This window comes from Apteryx mantelli, chromosome 7 (genome assembly GCF_036417845.1).
Source record: "Apteryx mantelli isolate bAptMan1 chromosome 7, bAptMan1.hap1, whole genome shotgun sequence".
NCBI classification, from domain to species: Eukaryota; Metazoa; Chordata; class Aves; order Apterygiformes; family Apterygidae; genus Apteryx; species Apteryx mantelli.
The window spans coordinates 7,027,077-7,048,338 of NC_089984.1; the positions used below are offsets into that span (position 1 = coordinate 7,027,077).

Below are 21,262 nucleotides of genomic sequence, written 5' to 3' on the forward strand. Positions count from 1 at the left end.
GTAAGTCATATAACAGATGTTGCCCATGTCAAGGATGATTTCAGAGTTTGCAGGTGGAAGGGACCAGTTAGATCTTTTCCTCTGGCTTCTTATCATGGGCCATTGTGTTTCACCCAGATACTGAGTCAAGCATTTTCTAGTCCTCCAAAAGAAGATAAGTTCTTGTGTGCAGAGAAAAGCGATATCAGTGTGAGAGACTTCTGTGGATAAAATCTATGCCTGGGAGACTCACAGCCCTGTGCTCCATGCTGCTTGGGTAGATGAGAAGCCCTCAAACGTGTAAATCTGATATCGCTGCAGATTCCTTCCTGACCCAGGCAAACTACAGCGGAAACCCCAAAACCTGGGGTTTAACTGTCTTCATGGAAAGGGGCAGCTGTTAGCCTGCTGCAGGCAAAGGCAGACCTTTCTCTTCTTTTGGCCAGGAGGAAGACAAGGAACATGGAAACCCCTTCAGTAACAAGCACTAAAGGTAGAAGAAGGGATAAAAAACACCATCCCTACACAGGCCATGGAGTTTCTGCCAACACAATATGAAAACATAACTTTTAGGAGAAGACTTAATAATTATTTAAGATTCCAAGTGATCCATCACCCTGATAAGGCCTGCCAGGGTTTGTTTTCTCCACTGCTAAGAAACTGAGCAGAAACTCAGATATACTTTTCTTTAAAGATTGGATTAAGCCAATGTCAGATGTCCATCTGATGGCTTTTGCTATGCTTTTATCCCGGAGGTTGGAAAACTCCTCATTTTCAGTATCTTTCCCGTAACTGTCCGTGCCACCTCTGTGGCCAGGTAGAAGAGAGAGGTGCTAGGTGGAGGAAAGAGAGTCTGTCAGTGCTCCATAAGCTCAACCTATTATTAGCCACCAGAGAGTCTCCTCCTCAGGCAGGGACACTCTGCAGCGCACTATGAAGTCTAGTGAGGGGTTAACTCGCTTTGCAGCACAGTCTAGTGAGTGTATCTCCTATTTACTGTGACTCAGTTATAAGGTCAGACACTCGCAGACCTGAGTTCGTTGGAACTCCAGCTTCGCTCACAGCCCCGGCGGCTGTGCTCCCCTTGTCGTACCGTTGTCTACGTTGTCGTAAAATTGTTCAGGCGGGTTGTCCTGATGCCCCTTGTCCACTTGAAGTGGAGGGTCTTTGTTGATGCTTTCCCATTTCGAGATCTGTAGGATAGCTGACTCCTAGCTATCATTTCTAGTCATGCTAAACATGCTAAGAGGGGAGAAGTTCCAGCTGTTTTGGTGGTATTTTGTGTTTCAATAAGCACGCAAGCTGCAAATGTTTTAAAGATTGCTCAGCATTAGAAATGAAGCCCTGGATGCATCCATGAGCAATAAGAGCAAGCAAGCGTTGCAAAGCAGCTCTCTGCAGCTTACTGCAGAGAACTGGTCTCTCTGAACTCATGTCTTTGGTGGCCCAGTGCTTTTCTGCAATTTGAGCTATCCAAGCAATTTGGGATTCTTCTCTGCTCACCTTCTCCTCCAGTTTTGGAGAAGATTTGGGGACTTTCTGCAAATTGCATGACAGTTTGCGAAATTTGACATCAGTCTGTGAATGTGGGGAACATTTGGCTTTTGCTTTGACTTCTTCATCATGGTGAGTGGCCCAGAGGTATCTGCTTTAAAAGGGCTACACCTATGTGTGGTTGAATTTTCACAGTTTCAGGGACAGTCACCATAGGACAAGTGTGATCAGGAATATGATTCAAAGGCTTATCTCTTTATCCTAAAAGCATGGGTTGGTCTAACAAAAGGTAACTCTCCCTGCGGGCTCTGCCTCACTGCTGTCCTTGTCTTTCCGTGCTCATGGCCTGAGATCAACACAAGGCTGGTCACTGTTTCCAGCCTTCTCCGTTCATTTTTTCCCTACTCTCTGGGCCTTGCCTGCAGGTGTTGGTAAACCTCAATGACATCAACGACAACCAGCCCACCTTTCCGCGGCCCTACGAGGGACCCTTCGACATCACGGAAGGGCAGCCAGGCCCACGCGTGTGGACCTTCCTGGCCCACGACGGGGACTCGGGGCCCAACGGGCAAGTGGAGTACAGCATCATCGATGGGGACCCTCTCGGTGAGCTGAGACTCACCATTGGTGGCTGGGTCTCCCCGGGGTTGCACAGATGCATGCATGCCCTCGCATCTTTCTTGTCCACAGAGTGATTTAGGGAGCAAAAGAGTTGTCAGATAGGCCATGCCCTGCTGCCCGCTGTTTCTACTGCTTGCTTTGAGGATCCAGGTGGTTGCAGCCACCTTTTCTTGGCCATATGAACCACTCTTCAAGGGCTGCCCTGCCCATGTACAGCTCCAGTACAGCTCTAGCCCTGGCAGTGCTGCTTTTTGGACGCCCTGGCCCCATCGGTCCCAAAGTAGGTTAGCCTGGCTCTGCAGAGACAGGACCGGGCTGTTGTGATGCTGCCCCAGCCTCTCCTTGAGGGCGCAGAGATGCCCATAAATACCTGACGCGTGCCCACGCGGTTTCATCTCCGCACGCCTGCGTGCCCCACGCCGCTGGGTGCAGCGACGCACACCCACGCACCGTCTCCGCTCCGCTGGCGGCTGCGCGGGGGACGGGGGGACGGCGAGACCTGCGCGCCGGCAGCGCACAGCCCCGCCGCAGAGCAGAGCAGGCGTGGGTTGCGTTCCCCGTATTTCTCACCAGAGTCGGTGTCACATCTCCATTCCCACCTCTCTGCCCCTTAAAGGAGCCTGGGTCCCTGCCCACTCTCGGGCAGAAGACGTGCTCGCCTTCAATTTTTTGTTTGTTTGTTTGTTTGTTTTCCCCCAAGCACGAATTTGCCATTAGGCAGGGGAGGGGGTGGGTGGAAAAGCCTGCAATGGCTTAGGAGCCCTGGAGGAAGCGTTTCAGAAAAGCCATCCTCCCAAATGTTTGCTTCTGCAAATTCAAGGTTTCGACACCAGGAAATCCTGTTTTGAGCAACAGGAAACTTTAACCTGTTAGTGGCCGGCAAGGGGGGCCTGGGACTTGCACAAGTTAAACCACGAGTACAAAGGAGAGGCCTGCAGGGGTGGGGTGGAGGAATCTGTTTAAAAATAAAGGCAAAAAAATAAAGCCGAAAGAGAAACTGAGAAATGCAAATGCTCAGCCCCGTCCCCTCGCTGCCCCAAGGACTGGCAGGGCTTGGCTCCCCCAGGAGATAGCCCGGCAGGCTCTGTTTCGCTGATCGCCTCCAGAAATCACTGCCTCTCAGTTCCCCAGGCAGATGAATCCCTGTGCAGGCGCCGCAGGCAGATGTTTTGCCGGCCCGCAGGCTCAGCCTCTCTCAGCCTCTAAGAGCCACTGAGGGACAAGGGAGTTTTCCCCCCTCCCTGCAGTTTAGGGGCTGAGTTTCTCTGTAACTCATGGCAAAGCTCTCGCTGCACCCCCGAGGGAAAGCAGCCCCACAAACGCCCCTCGGTGCCCCAGAGCAGATGGCAAAGCAGCCCCGGGCGTCCCCAGCGTGCTGCAGCTGCTGGGACGTTGCGTGCAGCTGTCCTTCAGCGGACGGGTGGCCTCCACAGCCACGGTGACTTCAGCCAAGGGTTTCTGGAAGGCAAAGCCCCGTCCCGTCTACCAGCTGACCCGAGTTGCAAAGCGTTTCCCGAACAACCTGGACACAGTCCCTTGGCTGCATGAGGAGCTGGTGCCATGCAACCTGGGCAGTTCCCAGGGCCTGGGGAGTGCTGGCAAGGCTGGCGTCAGCCGCGCTTCAGAAAGGCCAGACCAAGGAGTCCAGACACCTCTTCTTTGGCCGTTCAACCAACCAACCCTACTCCCACTGGTACCCATGGGAAAATCAGCCCTTGGGAAAGACCCTGGGTGCAATAAGAGGCTTTGGGGGCTGTAGTCCCCAAGGCCACCAAACTCAGCGCCGCGGCGGCTGTTGCCTCTCGCTCTGAAACGCTGCATCCCCTTGGGAAGAGGGAGGGCAGGCGTCCCATGGCACAGCACGGTGCCAGCGATCGGCCCGCTCTCTCCGCTCCGGCAGGGGAGTTTGTGATCTCGCCCGTGGAAGGGGAGCTGCGCGTGCGGAAGGACGCCGAGCTGGACCGCGAGAACATCCCCTTCTACAACCTCACCATCGCTGCCCGCGACAGGGGGGTGCCTCCGCTCAGCTCCACGGTGAGGCCCGCAGGGCAGCACGGGGGCTCAGGGAGAGCGGATGACCACTGGCGGGAGGAGGCCACCATCCCTGTTCTCAGCCTCCTTCCCTTGCCTCTGGGTCTCCTCTGCCTCAGCTCTCCTCTCCTCGTCTTCCTTCTCTTCCCCTCCCCTCCTCAGGCAGCAACCAGGAGCAGGAGAGGGGTGTGGGGAGAAGAGCAGAGCTTTCAGCAGGGCTTTTCAGGAGGGACCATTAAAATGGGGGAGAAGCAGTGCCGACCGTGTTTGTACTGGTGTAAAACACGCCAGGGCAGTGAGCATAAGCAGGCAGCAGCACCGGGGAGGTCCCAGCCCAGAGAGCCTGGCAGAAGGTGGTGGGCTGCAACATGAAACAAGAGGGTGAGGGCAGATTAGCCCGCCCGCCGGACAGTCCGGTTTTTTTTTACCATTTCACATGTATCAGCATTGGGTTTTCCTCTCGTTGTGGGGGAAGAGGCTGGCAGGAGGTGGGGAGCTGCACGGCAGAAGTACGGGTCTGTGGGGCTCTGGCTAAGCCGGCTTGCGGGAAGAAGTCCAGCTCTTGCACAGGAAAAGAGTGGGAGGGATGGAAATACATGTTGCCCGCCAGATCCCAGATTGTTTCTCTCCCTGCCAGATCCTGGTGGGCGTGCGTGTGCTGGATATTAACGATAACGACCCCGTGCTCCTCAACCTCCCGATGAATCTCACCCTCAGCGAGAATGCCCCTGTCTCCAGCTTCGTCACCCGCATCCTAGCCCGGGATGCGGACAAGGGGCCGAACGCTCTCCTGACCTTCGACATCACCTCTGGCAACTCGGAGAAAGCCTTTTACATCAACAGCACTGTACGTCAGCTGCGGCTCGGGGCTCTCCTGCGTGCCGGAGTCTAGGGAAGCTGGGAGGTGGAGGACAGTCGCTGCATGTGGGCTCAGCACCCATCTTCACCCGCAGGCACCGACCCACACATGCACGTGTTTTGCATGCTGCCTTGCATACGTGGAGTTTGCAAATGCTGGCCTAGTGCGGCTTTGCCTAACCTGGGTGGAAATGGGGGTAGGATAGTGGGAAAAGGAGGAAGGCACGGCACCAGTAGGACACCCAGGAGGAAGTGCACCTCACTTCCATTTAATGCATCTCCTCCCTTTTCTCTTGGCAGACTGGCATCATCTATGTAAACCGCCCCTTGGACAGGGAGCGGGTGGCCGAGTACAGGCTCACCATCACAGTGAAGGACAACCCCGAGAACATTCGCAATGCCAGGCGGGTAATTATGGACGTGCTGGGACTTCCCAGTGGAGCAGGAGTCTGGAGGCAGGGCGGGCGGGAGAAGAGGCTCCTGCCACGGCCAGAAAACAGATGGTGTATTTACGTACAGCATTTCTAATAGCAGCCTCATGCCCTGAAAGCATCTAGGGGTCACAAGGAAAGGGCTGCAAACCCAGCCACCAGGACTAAATCCAGAGAACTGCACCACTAGACTTCAGGGCAAATTCAATGTTTCATGCTGTACTGTGTGGCCATGCTCTGGCTCAGGCCCCAGGCTCAGCGGATTCACTGCTGAGTGGCACAGGGTGATTGGTGGGGTGGAGTTGGACCACCTTCTAGCTGCGAGACCAGGACTACTCTCCTGGATCCAAGCAGGGAGCAGCAGGCAGGCAGCAAGGTGCCCATGCCATGGTTCTCAGGCAGCTCCCATGTCCTCCCTGACTAGGTTCTTCTGTAGCAGGCAAAACTCCCTGGGGACTGGCAGCTAGCAGTTATGTCCTGCAGCTCCCTACAGAGAAAATTCAGGAGTGCATCTCTAACTGATCTGCTGCCTGCCCTGGCACTGTCAGCTCATGTCTAGTACTCTGCATGGTGTCAGTAACACAAGTCAGACTTGGAGGCAGGACTCCAGGAGACAGCAGTAGCCATGGCATCATGGAAGGTAGGCCAGAATTGAGCCCGGAGAGCTGGATGACTACATTGATATTGTAGCATCCTTTGGCCCTGCCAGGATCTCCCATGCGTCACCCTTTGGGGTGTGGACTGGGAAGGGAAGCCCAGCCATAGGGTTAGGAGCCTTACTGATCCTCCAAGGTTCTCTTGGGAGCAGAGTATTGTGGTTGCACGGGGCTCCAGGTATGCCCGGTGCTGAACTGGACGCGGTAGAGGTGGGACGTGAGCTGGGGAAAGGACGTTGCAGTCATTGCCCTCTTGTCCTTGTTTTCCTTCACACACCTTCAGGATTTTGACCTGCTGGTCATTTCAATAGCGGACGAGAACGATAACCACCCCCTCTTCACTCAGAGCTCCTACCAGGCCGAGGTGATGGAGAACTCGCCCCCAGGTAGGTCTCTCCTCACTTCCTTATGTGTCTCTGGCCTCCTAGAGACTCTCTTTGGGGCCAGACGAGGGGAGGTGTCTCCCAGGCTGTGCTGGAGGAGCCGCCATCGGCTGAGCTCTGACGGTGCCTTTGAGCAGTGAAACGCTGCAGGCCAGTGGGAAGGGGTGCTGCCTAGGAGGGGGTCCTGCCAACTGCCAGGGCGGCTCAGCCAAAGAGCTAGGAATATTCCTCCTTTTTTTTCCCTCCTGCCACTTAAATTGCTCCCTGCTCTCAGACCTCAGATATCTTCATACCCAGCTTCAGAGGCTGGTAACTACTCACAGGCAAAGGCTTTGGGCATTTTGAAAAGACCAGGTTGGATCTCAAACACGCAGAGGTTTCTCAGCAAGGTCTCCATGCACACGTGCATGTGTATGGGGGAGTCTAGCAGCAAACCCCACCACCCGTGAAGCCCTTGCATGCCACGGCACTGGGGGCAGCTTGTCTGACAGATGTGTCTGTTTGTTTTTAGCCGGACGCTACGCCTCCTCCGCCTGGGCCTCGCGAGTCAGTCTGCCAAGGCTGCAGCAGCCGCCCTGCGCTGCCTCGCACCCGCGAGGCCTCGCTCTGTTTGCCTCCTCCATCCATCCATTGCTGTCCCTCATGCGTCACCGGGGCGAGAGGGGGGGCGTGGGGGGCTCCACAGGGGCGGCCGCCCCTTGCTAAGCCTTGTCATCCCATTCAGGGACTCCCATCACGGTGCTCAACGGGCCCATCCTGGCTCTGGACGGCGACCAGGGAAGCAACGCTGTGGTGACATACCAGCTCCTGGAAGCATCCCCAGACCTCTTTGTTATCAACAACAGGACAGGTGACGTGGCTCTGTGGGCCTCCCACCCCAACCCAGAGCTGCAGGGCTACCGTGCCAATGCCACAGTGCACGTGGTGGGGTCTGTCACCCAGCTTCTCGATCTCCTCTAGGTGCTGTTTCAGTCAAGTCCGGCAGGGTGATAGACCGCGAGGCCTTACCGAACCCTCACCTGGAGTTTACCCTGGTGGCTAGTGATGTGGGAGGGCTGAACAGCACGGCGAGTCTCAGGGTGACCATCCTGGATGAAAACGACAACCGCCCCATCTTCCACCCAGCGTCCGTGACAGCGCGGCTGCGGGAGAACAGCCCCCCAGGTCAGGACAGGTCCGACCGCGCAGGGCAGCTGGGTCCCACCATGGGCGCTGGGCAACCCTACATGCACCAGGGCGAGGAAGATCCTTCAGACCTGGCCAGAATGTGGTTGAAGGGAAAATCTGGGAATTGGGGCTGCTCAAGTTGCCCTGGGCTTAACAGTATCTGGGAAATCCCAGGTAAAGACAGGGCAGTCAAGTACTTCATTCGTTGATAGAGCAGGCTCTCTGAAAGATCCCAGGGGAGCCCTGGCCATCGCTGTAGACCACTCAATGTACACCCCTTAAAACGTGCCACCGCAGCCTGGCAGCGGTACCCAGCACATCCCGACACAGTTTGACATGCAAAGCCTGAGCATCCGTGTGGCTCCCAGCATGCGCCCAAGCAAAGGCCTCAGCGTGGTGCAGGAATTACCCCTTTTCCACCCAAGTGAGAGTGCCAGGTGTCTTCCTGTCTGCCTGCTGCTCTCTGCACTGAGCACAGGAATAAAGCCTGCAGCTACTGGAGTCTCTCCAAGCCTGCTCACCCTGTTTGCAACATGTTCAGAGCCAGGCAGAGCTGGGCTTTGCCAAAAGAAATCTCAGATTGCTTAGCCAGTGCTCTGGGACTCAGGTTGGCTCCAGCTACCCTCCCTTTAGAGGGCTGTGTCCCCTCTTCCAGGCTTTTCTGTCCTCCGGGTGACGGCAACTGACGCCGACAGTGGCCTCAACAAGCAGCTGGATTACCGTATTGAGGGCGGGGGCCAGGACAGGTTCATGATTGACACCGCCTCGGGGGTGATCCGCGTGGCCAACATCACCATCGACCGGGAGGAGCGGGATGCCTACCGGCTGACGGTGGTGGCTGTGGACCAAGGCACGCCAGCGCTCTCGGGCACGGCCACCGTCAGCCTCTTCATCGACGACGTGAACGACTGCCGGCCCGAGTTCATCAACCCCATCCAGACGGTCAGCGTACCCGAGTCAGCCGCCCCCGGCACTGTGGTGGCCGAGATGACCGCTGTCGACAGAGACCTCAACCCTCGCCTAGAGTACTACCTCCTGGAGATCGTGGCCCGCGACGACACAGACGCGCTGGTGCCGGACCAGCAAGGAGTGTTTGCGGTGGATTTTAAGACAGGTAGGAGAGCAGGAGGGGCGGTGTGGGCGGCGCGGCTTCCTCTCCTCTCTTCTGCTCCTCTTCTTCTCTGCCTCGAGGTAGGTGTCCAAGACACATGGAGGGGAGGTGACGCTCCCCTCCTGCCTCCGCGCTCTTCTCTCTGCCAGTGTCCGTCTCTCACGCTGCCTTGTTCTCTCTCTCTGCTGTGCTCTGGCAGTGCCGTTGGCTGACTGACTTAACTAACCCTTTTCTTTTCTTTCCGGCTCTCGGCCTGCCAGGTTTGTCTCTGTGTCTGTGCAAGTCCTGCCCGTGTCTCTTGTCCGCGCCATCCGTGGTCTGCCCCCATCTCACTCATGCCCATCCCATCGCCTCCGCTCCCGGCCGCCCCCCTCGGCGCCCGCTGGGCGCGCGGTGGCTCTGCAGCCTTCGCAGACTGAGTGCAGGCACCCCCGGCGTGCCTCGCTGGGGGTGGCCTGCAGGGGTAAGTGGTGCGGGGCGGTCTCTGCCACGGGGAGAGGAGGACGTGGTGTTTCTCTGCGTCCCACGCTGCTCTGCAGGGCCGAGGGAGCGCCTCGGCCCTAGGAAGCACCTGCTCTGAAGCCCACGTGTTTTGGAAGCATAGAGCTGATTTGGGAAAGAAAAACTCCCTTGTCTGCATGGACAAGACTCTTAAAAGAAAGACATCGAGAACCTGAGCTAATGTGGATGGGGATCACTCCGGGAAGCACCAGAAATTGCTCCCAACCCCGGTATTCCTCTCCCTCTGCACAACCCAGCCCCTACCCTGGCTGAGGCAGCATAAGACCCAATTAGCTGGGCAAAGAGGAGCAGGCAGGAAGGCAGGAGACAGGAGGCAAAGAAATTCCTCCCCCCCTTAGCTGCCAGTTGTTTTTCCCATTGAGCTTTTGGGGAGAGGCAGGAGAGCAAGCGCAGTAACCAGCTGGTGCAGACCTCTCTGCCTTGGGTCCCTGGCAGGACGCACAGGTACAACGTGTAACCAAATCTTTTTGGGATTCCCAGGAGCTGTGAAAGTCAAAACCCCCCTCAACCGGGAGCTAGTGGCCACCTACGAGGTCACCATCTCCGTGCATGACAACGCCAGCGAGGTCCTTGACCACTCGGTCAGCATGCCCAATGGTAAGTGTGGTCTTGCGCTTCAGAGCAGGCCAGCGAGTGAGGAATCGGGGCTGGCAGCCGCCTGGGGTACACGCAGCCTTTCCCAGGCAGAGTTACAGCTCCAGATCATTTAGCCGGCTCCCAGCCAGTTCTGCTTCTCCTCTTTGGCCCTCCTTTACTGGCTGGCCCAGATATGCCAGCGATATCTGCCCCCATGACGTCTTGCCAACCCTGCTCCTGGTAAATGCATGTCTGTGACCTGGCCTGTTCTAGCTCTCAGGAGGTGGGGTGCATTAGACGGGGCGTTTGCCGACAGTAAGGCAGTGTGCCTAGGCATGTAGTGTGAGCACAGGGTTTGCCAGGTGCCAGGGGACAGCCGGTGTGCACGCTAAGGCACTTGCAGGACAGGGGTAGGTCTGGAGTAGGTGAGACTGTCACACAGCCAGCTCAGGGCCCAGGGGCTTTGCTGAATTTTTGCTGGTTTTTTGCTGGTTTTGTGGTGAACCAGCTCAGTTCTATTGGCTTTCTGGGAGTTTCATGCTTCCATCTTCACAACCCTCTCTTCTCCCTTCTTTCCCTCCCTTCTCTTTCTCCTTTGTCTTCTTCCTCTCCTCTTCCCCCTGGTGTCCACCTCGCACAGCCAAGCTGACCATCAATGTCTTGGACGTCAATGACAATACGCCCCGTTTCCGCCCCTTTGGGGCCACCTATTTCACTGAGAAGATCCTGGAGGGAGCCACACAGGGCACCACGCTGATCTCCATCTCGGCAGTGGACCCAGACAAAGGAGCCAACGGGCAGATCACCTACGAGCTGCTGAATCTCTCCCCGGAAGGCTACGCCTGCCTCGAAGACCAGTCGGCAGGTTGGTGGGCAGGGAGAGGTGTAAGTCCCCTAAGCCCTGTCAGAAAGACAGGGGAAAGGGGTGAGTTTGACTACGGCCCCTTGACACAGCCCAATCCTAAAAGGGTCAAGCTGTATTCCTTCTGTAAGAAAGCTGGCCAGGATTTGGCATTTGAGGGCATAATATTGATGTCAAAAACTGTCTAACCACAGCATTGGGTAGATGTGCACCTCCGTGAAGGTGCTGTGTCTGATTTCCAGCTCAGTAAGTGTCCATGGGACTTACCCTATAGAGAGATTTCTCTAATTCATTTCTCTCCTGTGTCCTGGCAGAAGAGACTCCTTTATTCCAGCGAGGCCATCACAGCTATGAAGCCTCGTCTTGTGCAGTGATAATGCTGTCAGGAGGGGATCTGGGGCAGGTTTCTCAAAGCAGGTGTCTGCTACCCTCTAGGGAAGGTCATAGCCAACAGGACAGTGGACTACGAGGAGGTGCAGTGGCTGAACTTCACCATTCGAGCTTCAGACAACGGCTCTCCCCGCAGATCTGCCGAGATCCCCGTGTACCTTCAGATAGTGGATGTCAACGACAACAATCCCATTTTCAGCCAGCCGTCCTACCAGGTGAGCTGGGCTGACAGGACAAAATGGACCCAGATCTGGGTGCTCTCAGAGGATCAGCTTCTTCCCTCTGTATGTGCTTGAACCCTCTGAAAAAGATGGTCAGCCCACTGAAGCTCATGCTTTCACTGAAGGTCTGCGTTAGCTGAGTATTAACTCCTTTTCTCTACTAAAACAGCAAGTGATGAAACAACCAGTCCTGTCTCCTCCTCTTGCTTGCAGAAAGCTGTCTTTGAGGACGTCCCGTTGGGTACGGTCATCCTGAGGGTCAAGGCCACGGATGCAGATTCTGGGCGTTTTGCTCTGATCCAGTACAGTCTAGGGGATGGAGAGGGCAAGTTTGGGATAAATCCCAACACGGTAAGAAGCCAACTGAGGCTGGAACAGAGGGGAAATCAGGGACAGGAGACTGGGGTGGTCTCCTGTCTCCCCCAGTGGCCACGGTCAAGGGGAGCATTGGGCTGGCCCTGAATTCAGTGCTAACCCAGGCTGTTTGGCTGCACGCAGCCTTGTTGTGGGTGCTGGGGCTCAGGATGAGGCTGTTTGCCTGAGCAAGGAGGTGAGACAGCCTTGCCCCCACGCCTCGCCTGCTGTCCCCTCTCAAGTAGCAGATCTGCCAGGCGAGAACCACCTGAAGGTTTCCGTGTGCTACAGGGTGATATCTACATCCTATCCGCCCTGGACCGGGAGAAGAAGGATCACTACACGCTGACCACTGTGGCCAGGGACAACCCCGGGGACGTCTCTAGTAACCGTCGGGAGAACTCTGTGCAGGTAGGGCTCTCCTCCTCCCACCGCCTCTCGTGCAGTGGTGTCCAGCCCTGTCTACAAGAAGATGTCAAACCTCTGGCTTTCCTCCCCAGCGGGTTTGCTCTAGGGGGGAATTAGCAAGAAGGAAAACCAGAAGGCCCCAAGAAACAGGGGCTGTTGGGTGAATGCTGCAGAGAGAAGGCCTGAAGGAAGGGGACCATATGGGCACTCCCTGATCTGCTCCAGTGCAAAGCCGCCCAGCACCTCCCAGTTCAGCTCAGATGGCCAGCTTTGCACAGCGGAGACTGAGCCCTCCAGGGAGAGGGATGGAGGGGCAGGGGGATGGGGATGCTATTGTGCTCCGGCCAGCTGCGGAGTGAATGGGCCTCCACCCTGGGCCACTGCTGTTCCCATTGTCGGAGACAGGAATTCATTCAACAGAGAGAAACGAATAGCAGGAAGGGCACCGCGGGCCTACAGCAGAGGCATGCTGTGCTGTCCGGGTCACGGCAGGGGTACGGTTGCCTGGTCCCTGCACAACCATCTCCAGCCTCAAATAACCCACCAAGCTGTGTCTTAAACATTTAAGGTGCTGATCACAGTCCTGGACATCAATGACTTCAGGCCCCAGTTCAGCAAGAGCCAGTTCAGCACCAGCGTCTATGAGAACGAGCCAGCAGGGACATCTGTGATCACCATGAGCGCAACAGACCTGGACGAGGGAGACAATGGGGTGGTGACCTACAGCATCGAGGGCCCCGGAGCAGGTAGGCACTGGCAGTGGGGCGTCCTCCGTGGGAACGGGGGAAAATGCAAGGTTAGGAAGAGGAGGAATTGGAGGGGATGTGTGGGCCAAGCCACATTTCCCGTGTCCTTCTGTGGTTAGATGCTCCCGGGAGCAGCCGCTTTCAGTATTGTTCTGCAGTTTCCAGTTCCTCGTGGCATGACATGTTACAGCCTTGCCTACCTTTATACTGCAGCCAGGCATTGACTTCTGCCCTGATCTCCTCCGCCCCAGCCGCCTCTTCCTGGCTTTTCTACATACAGAAATGTAGCTTGTGTCCTGGAGCAAACTCACTGCACGCCCTAGAGGAAAGCCAGAAAGGGCTAGGGATGCATAATGACAGGACCTGAAGTCCAGTATAGCCCTGCACACTGAGAGGGCGTGGGAACCAGGCAAAAGCCAGCATAAGTGTGGAGGGGAAGGCCCAGGGGAATGGCAGAAGATTAATTTTACTGAGATCCATGAGCTCCTCCAACCTCCCTCTGATCCACTGCCTTGTCCCAGCCGGTGTAGTTGCCCTAGGCAGGAGTGAAATGCAGCAGGAGATGGCCTGGGGTTGGAGGCCTTTGGAGCTGCCCCGAGGGAGGGACTCAGCAGCAAGCAGGGATGCTCTGAAATGATGCCCTAAGATCTGAAATGGCCTTAGGCAGGCTGCTCTGCTCCATCACCGTTGTCACAGGGCTGGTACAGTGCAGGCCAGGGATTTCCCACCAGCAAAGGATGGCTGAGGGGTGTTCTTCTTCTGGGCAGACTGGTTCCTGATTTATACCACCTCATAATTTATCTGGCTGTCAAGTGTCCTGAGCCAGAGGTGTGTTTATTTTGTCCCTAGAGGCCTTCAAGATCAATAAAGACTCTGGGCTCATCACGTCCCGGCGGCGTTTGCAGTCCTACGAGAGGTTCAACCTGACTGTGGTGGCCACGGACAAAGGGCGACCCCCTCTCTGGGGGACAACCATGCTCCACATTGAAGTCATTGACATTAATGACAACCGTCCCGTGTTTGTCCGCCCACCCAACGGCACCATCCTGCACATCAAGGAGGTAAACCCTGAGGCAGGGGTGTCTGCTCACCAGGTGGGAGCAGCAGGGGTGTGCATGATGGCACGCCGAAACTTTGCCTGGAAGTATCCACTGCCCCCGCTTCAACTCTTGGTGTTCAGCTTCCTTTCACTACAGAAGGGAGGAATAGTCCAGGCATCTTCCACTGCCAGGGACCAAACTTGGTTTTGTGAAGGGTTAAAAGAAAGCAAGATCAAGAAAGATGTGGAGCCACTGGTGAGAGTCTAGGGCAGAAAAGTGGGAACGAAAGCAGGGAAACACAACTGAAGAGATTGTGTGTGGGGATTGCTTAGCCAGAAGAAAACAGCTGAGGGGAAGAGGTGATAACCATCTTTAGGCCCCTAAGAAGCAGCCGTCAGTGGAATAATCTGTTCTCTGTGTCCATCAGAGATAAAACAAGAAAGCTTAGATTTAAGATGTGACAAGAGGATTTTGGTCACACTTGCTATGGGAGGATCTGGAGAGGGGATAGCATCTCTGTCAGTGAATGTCTCTAGAAGTTAGACTAGCACTTCTCAGGAGTGATGTGAGTAGAGTTAATCCTGCCTTGGGGCAGGAAGGTTGACAAAACCCTTCTCCGTGTGCACCTGAGCCCGGATAGTGAATAGGGATTCACAGGGCAGCTTTGGGGAACAGAAACTCCAGCAGCACGCAAAATAGGGAAACCGTTGGTCAGCGCGTGCTGAGTGTATTTATAAATGAGGGCTGAAATGCTGACATTTAAGACAGTTTCTCCTTTCTGAGAAGCCATGCTTAGCTCAGGCCAATCCCAGATGTGCACGCGATGCACGTGCCCAACCGAAGGAAAGCAAAACTCTGCATTTCCCGTCTGGGACTGCATGTCTGGGCTGCGTAGCTCCCACCCCAGAGCTGGGGAGCAGCCGTGGCAGCCAGATGGCAGCTGAGCAGCGAGGCCCCAGAGCCAGGTGCACTGCCGGCGGGGACACGTGGGCAGTGTGTTGCGAGGCTGCGCGCTGCTAACACATGCAAGCCCTGGGTGGTGTGTAGGCACTACCGACCCCAGTGTGATGGGGTTTGGAGAGGCACAGGGAGCATCCAGCCTGGGTGCAATGCCATCCCTCAGTCCGGACTGCTCGTGTGCCAACAGGAAATCCCACTGGGGTCCAACGTGTACGAGGTCTACGCCACGGACAAAGACGAGGGCCTCAACGGCGCAGTCCTGTACAATCTCCTAAAAACTGGCGCAGGAAACAAAGACTGGGAGTATTTCAGCATCGACTCTGTCAGTGGGCTCATCCAGACGGCAATGAGGCTGGACCGGGAGAAGCAGGCAGTATACAATGTAAGCACGGTGGGAGCAAGCCCGCAGTAGTGAAAACTTCACACCAGCCACTTAGCAAGAACCAGTCAAAGTGCCTCAGGTCAACTGTTTTCTGGAGGAGATGGTGGGCCCCCTACCAATTCCCTGCTAAATTCCCCCAAAATACTATTCTGCCCAGCCACCACCTCCGTCCCTGTCTCAGCACTGTCTCCACACCCCGTTTGGCCACGTGGCCTTGCCCAAGGCAGCTCTTTCGCCTCTCTCTGCAGCTGATCATCGTGGCCTGCGACCAGGGCCAGCCGGCCTACGAGACCATGCAGCCCCTCCAGATCGCGCTCGACGACATCGATGACAATGAGCCCCTCTTCCTCCGGCCGCCCGTAAGGCCCCGGGCCACTGCAGGGGGCAGAGGGCTGGGGGTGCCCAAGGTGGCGAGAGAGGCATCAGGCGGGAGGGTGCGCTGGACAGTGGTTTGCACGTGCCGTGGTTTGCTTGCCCTGCGATAATGCTCCCTTTCCTTATCCTGGGACCTCCTGGCAGAGGGACAGCCCCCAGTACCAGGCACTCTCTGTCCCTGAGCACTCGCGGCCCGGCACCGTGGTGGGAAACGTCACCGGCGCGGTGGACGCGGATGAGGGCTCCAACGCCATCGTCTACTACTTCATAGCAGGTAAGATGGGGTGCGTGGTTCTGCTTTGCAATGGAGGGAGCTTAGTGAGTTTGAGGAGGGCTGAGACTGCTGCCCTCAGCCACTGTCCCTTGGGTATCTCTGCTTCTGCCCGTCGATCCTTGCCCTCCCCAGCCCTGAGCCTCCTCCTGCACATCCCTCACCAACGTTTTGTGTTGCTGTGGGCTGGGTTTCTGCTGTGGTAAGCAAGAGAAGTGACACTTCAGAAATCCCAATCCAAAAGGCAGCTAACTTGGCTCCCCTTTCTGCATCCCAGCTGGGAACCAGGAGAGCAATTTCCAGCTGAGCCGGGAGGGGACACTGCAAGTCTTGCGAGACCTGGACCGGGAGAAGGAGCCATACTACTCCATCATTGTCAAAGCATCCAGCCAGAGGAACTGGACACCACCCAGGGGCCACCGGGCAGGCAGGGCCCAGGCCTGGGACCTCAGCACAGACCTGACGCTTCAGGAGGTGCGGATCTTCCTGGACGACATCAACGACCAGGCACCACAGTTCACCAAGTCGGAGTACACAGCAGGTAAGGGGTGCCAGACTGCGCCTGGGGGCACATGCTCTGGTCTTGAGCACCCAGAGCAGGTGATGCTCCAGGGGAAAAATAGTTTTCTCCAAGGAGGCTTTGGGGAAGGTGCAGAAAGGGGTCAGGAAAGGGTCTGAAGGGAGGACAGAAGAGCCAAGCCCACAGTCAGTGTGGCAGTGGCGGCTCTGAGGACGAGAGGCTCCTTCAGCAGTCTCCCTGCCTGGCTCCAACTCTCCTTTCCTTTTCTCTCTCAAAGGGGTTGCCACAGATGCCAAAGTGGGTTCAGAGCTCATCAGAGTTGTAGCCGTGGACGCCGACGTGGGGAATAACAGCCTGGTCATGTACAACATCCTGGGGATCCGCTACATCAAGCAGCACTCCAACGACTCTGAGGAGGTGGCCAATATCTTCAGCATCGGTACATAGCCTGTGTGCCGGAGGAGCTATGGCCAGAGGTGTCCTCATGGCCGGGGTAACCAGGCAGCACAGCCAACCACCCTTCCTTCGCTCCTCTTTCACTCGCCCACAAGACAGGTGCTGGCTTTACATGAGGAAATTTGTAGGGGTTGCAGTAGGTTGTCCACCAGGTCTTGTTTTTCAGGTCCCTTCACAGGCCTCACTCGATTTTGCAAAGGACATGTAGAGCTGTCCGCCATGTCCTTTTCCTTTACTCTTTAAGTTTTGCTTCAGGGCCCTTTACTGGGAGAGTGAATGGTGTTTAAAAGAGATCAGGGTCCCCCTGTCAAGGCACAAGGAGAAAGAGCAAAAAGAGTGCAGCGTCAGGCTCATGGTCCAGGCACCTGCAGTGCCCCTCACCCCTTTGCCTGGCCCAGTCACAAAGACAGCCAAGACCCTACCTGTCCTCAGGTGAGTGGTTTAAAGTGGCTGGGTTAATCCTGGGCTTGTTATCATCCTTCCCCCCAGGTACCCTTGATGGGATCCTGCGAACCTTCGACCTGTTCACAGCCTACAACCCTGGGTACTTTGTCGTGGACATCATGGCTTCTGACCTTGCGGGCCACAATGACACAGCCATTGTGGGGATTTATATTCTGCGAGATGACCAGCGAGTCAAAATCATCATCAATGAGATTCCTGACAAGGTTAGGCAGTTCGAGGAGGAGTTCATCAGCCTGCTTTCCAACATCACAGGTGCCATCGTCAACACGGATGACGTGCAGGTAACCACCTTCACCCACTGCTTCACTGGGGCTCTGTCCTGAGGAGATACCCTGACACAGAAACCCAGCCAGAAGGTTTCCACCATGACCACTTCCAAGAGAGCCGTCCTCCTTTCCTTCACTTTATATTTTATGGGTCTGTGCAGGAAGCTTCTCTCTCTGGCCATGGATGGGGATCAGAGCTGCCTGGGACAGCCTGGCTGTGTTTAAGGGTAGTTATAGGGAACATTTGGGTCATTGTTGGCCAACTGAGCCAAAATCATGTCCTTGTTCTGGAAAGAGGAGGTTTCTTTGAGGGGAGGGTAACCTTCTACCTGCTGCCTGGGAAGGTCTCTTTTGCTGGTGCACTGTCTGTATAAACCAGAGGCTCCCCAGAGCCCAATTCTAGGGACTGGGTTGTCCCCACACATGCACGGGCAATGGTAGCCAGGCGTGCTGGAGAGCACTTCTTTGCCTTTTGCAGGGAGGGGACAAAGACATCAAGGAGGGCTTTGGAGGTTTGTTTTACAGTGAAGCAACACCTGTTTGCTGGTTAATGGCATCTGCTGCCTTGATGTGAGCAGCCAGAGCAGTGGGAAAGTGGGTTGCAGAAGGGCTTGTCAGAAACGTGATAGCCTGCTAGAAGACGCCTGGGCTGGAGGTCTTTAGTGGAAGGGGCCCAAACCAGCCCCATGCCGGGCCTGAGGGTCTCTTGCCATGCAAGCACACCTTGGGGCATGCTCAGGAGATGCTCTGGAAGCAGACACCTGTCTGGTGTTGCAGACCTTGCTGTCTCTCCCCAGTTCCATGTCGACAAGAAAGGCCGGGTGAACTTTGCGCAGACAGAACTGCTGATCCACGTGGTGAACAGGGAGACCAACCGGATTCTGGATGTGGAGCGGTACATTGCCCAGCCCCTCGCCTGGCCTGCCACTCTTTGGGCTTGTATAGTCCTCAGGAAATGTCATTAATTTTGACATGCCTGAGCAATGTGAGGAGCCTCCCATCAGCCCCTGTATCCTTTCTCTTCCCAGGGTAATTCAGATGATCGATGAGAACAAGGAGCAGCTGAGGAACCTCTTCAGGAACTACAATGTGCTGGATGTGCAGCCCGCCATCACCGCCCGGCCGCCGGACGACCTCTCAGCTCTGCAGGTAACGGCCTCATCCCCATTCTGTGTCCCCAGCTGCCCTTGTGGTCCCTCATGCTATGGCTGCTTGGCCGCACTCGCACAGGCTTGCTGTCAAAGGGAAATGTACCTCCTGCCATGACACACCTCCAAGCAGCCCTGGAAAGAGGAAGATTTCCAAGGTGCTGGTGTGTAGCAGGATGGGGCATTTCTCCAGGGACCTGCTGCCTTCTGGGCATAGCTAGAGAGGGTCACAGTTGCACTCTGCACTGGCTAGCAGTTGATGTGGTGTCCCTTCCCATTCTCCATGGCTTCCTGATGGTCTGGAGAAGCTTTTTCCCCAGTTAATGTCACACGGGTGCCCAGAGTCGGGTGCTGGATCAGTCCCAGATGTTGCCGATACCCCTCTGTCTCTCCCAGATGGCGATTATTGTGCTGGCCGTTCTCCTCTTCCTGGCTGCCATGCTCTTCATCCTCATGAACTGGTACTACCGAACAGTGTGAGTATCGCCCGGGCTCTTCCCCGCCAGCTGCCCTCTTGCTCTGACCCAGCCGGGGAGCAAAACAGGCAGCATCCTAGCTGTGAAACTGCATCGAGCTGACCTCTGGTTACAGCACAGGAAAGCCTTTCCAGAGATCTTGATATTCTAAAAGAGCCTAAAGCAATGCCTAAGGAAGGGCTAGTGGATTCAGAAATTGTCCCTCTTCCCTCAGTATATTGTTGCTTTAGCAATATTACCTCTCCCTGCCATGCTTGCTATGTGTATAGGGGTTGGTTTGCAGGATTATTGCAGATCTGTATGCCTCTCTCCTTTAAAGCATCTACCTTGATTGCTTCTCTAACTTCCTCTGTGTCTTTATTTTGCAGGCACAAAAGAAAATTAAAAGCTATAGTGGCTGGCTCCACAGGTGAGCTATGTTGGGGTTCTCCAAATGAAAAACAAAAAGTGCAGTGTATCTAACAACCTGGAGGAGTTACATCCGAGGGGTGTCCTGCACACCAGAGAGTGTGAGCACTGGTCCTGGGGAGAAAACCCAGTGCTGCAGGGCATGGAGAGACACGGGGAGTGAGAGCGGGCTGTAAATCAGAGTGAACTTGCACAGCTAGAGGTGATGGGTGGGTGTGCAGAAGTACTGACCCGTGCCCCCCGCCGTGCAGAAATGCAACCTCCAGCTCTGCCTTTTTGCAGGGAACAGGGGCTTCATGGACATCATGGATATGCCAAACACCAACAAATATTCCTTTGATGGGTGAGTTCTCCCCCTTCCCAGGGTTTGCTATGTGGCACATTGGGTCATATCGTGGGCTCGAAGGCTGCTCGTGTGCGAGGGATGCTGGCTTTTTTCGGCCAGGGACCGTCAGCCTCCCACGGCTCTTGCCTTGCATTAACGGCTGTGTCTCCTCCTTGGGCAGGGCCAACCCCGTGTGGCTGGACCCCTTCTGCAGGAACATGGAGCTGGCAGCACAGGCGGAGCACGAGGACGACCTGCCGGAGAACCTGAGCGAAATCACCGACCTGTGGAACAGCCCGGCCAGGACCCATGTGAGACACAGCCCCGGGCTGGCCCACCAGCTGGGTGGGACAGGCGTTCACGCTGGCCTGCTCCTCAACTCCCTGCGTAGCTCCTGGTCAGCTGTTGGAGACTGAAGTGGGGCAGGGCAGTGGAAATTGTCCTCTGTCACGATGGTTCAGGATTGCAGGGATGACTGTCGCTTAGCCTGTCGTGGGGGGACTCAGCTTCTGGTGCAAGGGGTGGCAATGAGAAATGAAGTTACACAGGGCTAGCCACGGGGGGCAAGGATTGACGGGAAGGTGATGGGGACCTTGATGTTGCCTTCATCCTAAGACAGAGGAAGGCTCCTCCTCCCCGCGCTGTGTTTTCAGGTGCCCTCTCCTCTCTCAGGGGACCTTCGGCAGAGAGCCTTCTGCGGCCAAGCCTGAAGACGACCGCTACCTCCGGGCTGCCATCCAGGAGTACGACAACATTGCCAAACTGGGGCAGATCATGCGCGAGGGGCCCATCAAGGTGAGTAGGGTGGGCGCCCTCTCTCTGCCACGGACATCCTTCACGAAGGGAAGCAGGGTTGTTTCCTACAGCTCCTGCTTCCAGGGGAGCGGCAGCGTCACTGGAGAGTGATTTTACTCCAAGAAATGCCGGGATGGGGCCAACTTCTTCTGTGGGGGACGAAAGGTGCTCCCTTGGATAACCATCCTCTTTCCCTGCTCCGCTCAGGGCTCTCTCTTGAAGGTGGTCCTGGATGATTACATGCGCTTGAAAAAACTCTTTGCCCAGCGGATGGTGCATAAGGCCACCGCCAGTCTGGGGGACCGGTCCTCGGTCACGGAGGTAGACGGGGTGTGCGTGGGCATGGGGAAATGTGTGCCGTGCCCTCTGGGATGCAGTGGCTCCTCCTGGCCTTTGCAGGCTGGGAACCGCTCGCCGGCAGCCGCGGTGTGCCGGCCCCACTGATGCCCTTCAGCCGCGTGTAGGCAGGCAGCTCTCCTGACGCCTCTCAGCGCCATGGGCACGCGGGGGTGCTCTGAAGGAAAACGCCCCCCCAAATTCAAGGAGACTGGTTTTTCACTGAAGC

The 21,262-nt window shown here is 56.2% G+C and overlaps 1 protein-coding gene across 1 annotated transcript in view; it reads left to right on the forward strand.

Moving 5' to 3' along the window:
• CDH23 (cadherin related 23) overlaps positions 1 to 21,262 on the forward strand; it is a 224,650-nt gene that overhangs the window by 201,420 nt on the left and 1,968 nt on the right. The window contains exons 39-67 of the mRNA XM_067299722.1: positions 1,899 to 2,079; positions 3,995 to 4,128; positions 4,763 to 4,972; positions 5,284 to 5,391; positions 6,354 to 6,456; positions 7,178 to 7,303; positions 7,414 to 7,617; positions 8,276 to 8,734; positions 9,734 to 9,850; positions 10,470 to 10,694; positions 11,127 to 11,296; positions 11,516 to 11,653; positions 11,948 to 12,067; positions 12,633 to 12,810; positions 13,660 to 13,871; positions 14,998 to 15,192; positions 15,441 to 15,551; positions 15,712 to 15,841; positions 16,116 to 16,379; positions 16,636 to 16,797; positions 17,304 to 17,560; positions 18,343 to 18,440; positions 18,574 to 18,694; positions 19,090 to 19,169; positions 19,538 to 19,578; positions 19,860 to 19,920; positions 20,084 to 20,213; positions 20,575 to 20,697; positions 20,905 to 21,018. Coding sequence (XP_067155823.1) covers positions 1,899 to 2,079; positions 3,995 to 4,128; positions 4,763 to 4,972; positions 5,284 to 5,391; positions 6,354 to 6,456; positions 7,178 to 7,303; positions 7,414 to 7,617; positions 8,276 to 8,734; positions 9,734 to 9,850; positions 10,470 to 10,694; positions 11,127 to 11,296; positions 11,516 to 11,653; positions 11,948 to 12,067; positions 12,633 to 12,810; positions 13,660 to 13,871; positions 14,998 to 15,192; positions 15,441 to 15,551; positions 15,712 to 15,841; positions 16,116 to 16,379; positions 16,636 to 16,797; positions 17,304 to 17,560; positions 18,343 to 18,440; positions 18,574 to 18,694; positions 19,090 to 19,169; positions 19,538 to 19,578; positions 19,860 to 19,920; positions 20,084 to 20,213; positions 20,575 to 20,697; positions 20,905 to 21,018 — 4,572 coding nt within the window. The remainder of the gene's footprint in view (positions 1 to 1,898; positions 2,080 to 3,994; positions 4,129 to 4,762; positions 4,973 to 5,283; positions 5,392 to 6,353; positions 6,457 to 7,177; positions 7,304 to 7,413; positions 7,618 to 8,275; positions 8,735 to 9,733; positions 9,851 to 10,469; positions 10,695 to 11,126; positions 11,297 to 11,515; positions 11,654 to 11,947; positions 12,068 to 12,632; positions 12,811 to 13,659; positions 13,872 to 14,997; positions 15,193 to 15,440; positions 15,552 to 15,711; positions 15,842 to 16,115; positions 16,380 to 16,635; positions 16,798 to 17,303; positions 17,561 to 18,342; positions 18,441 to 18,573; positions 18,695 to 19,089; positions 19,170 to 19,537; positions 19,579 to 19,859; positions 19,921 to 20,083; positions 20,214 to 20,574; positions 20,698 to 20,904; positions 21,019 to 21,262) is intronic.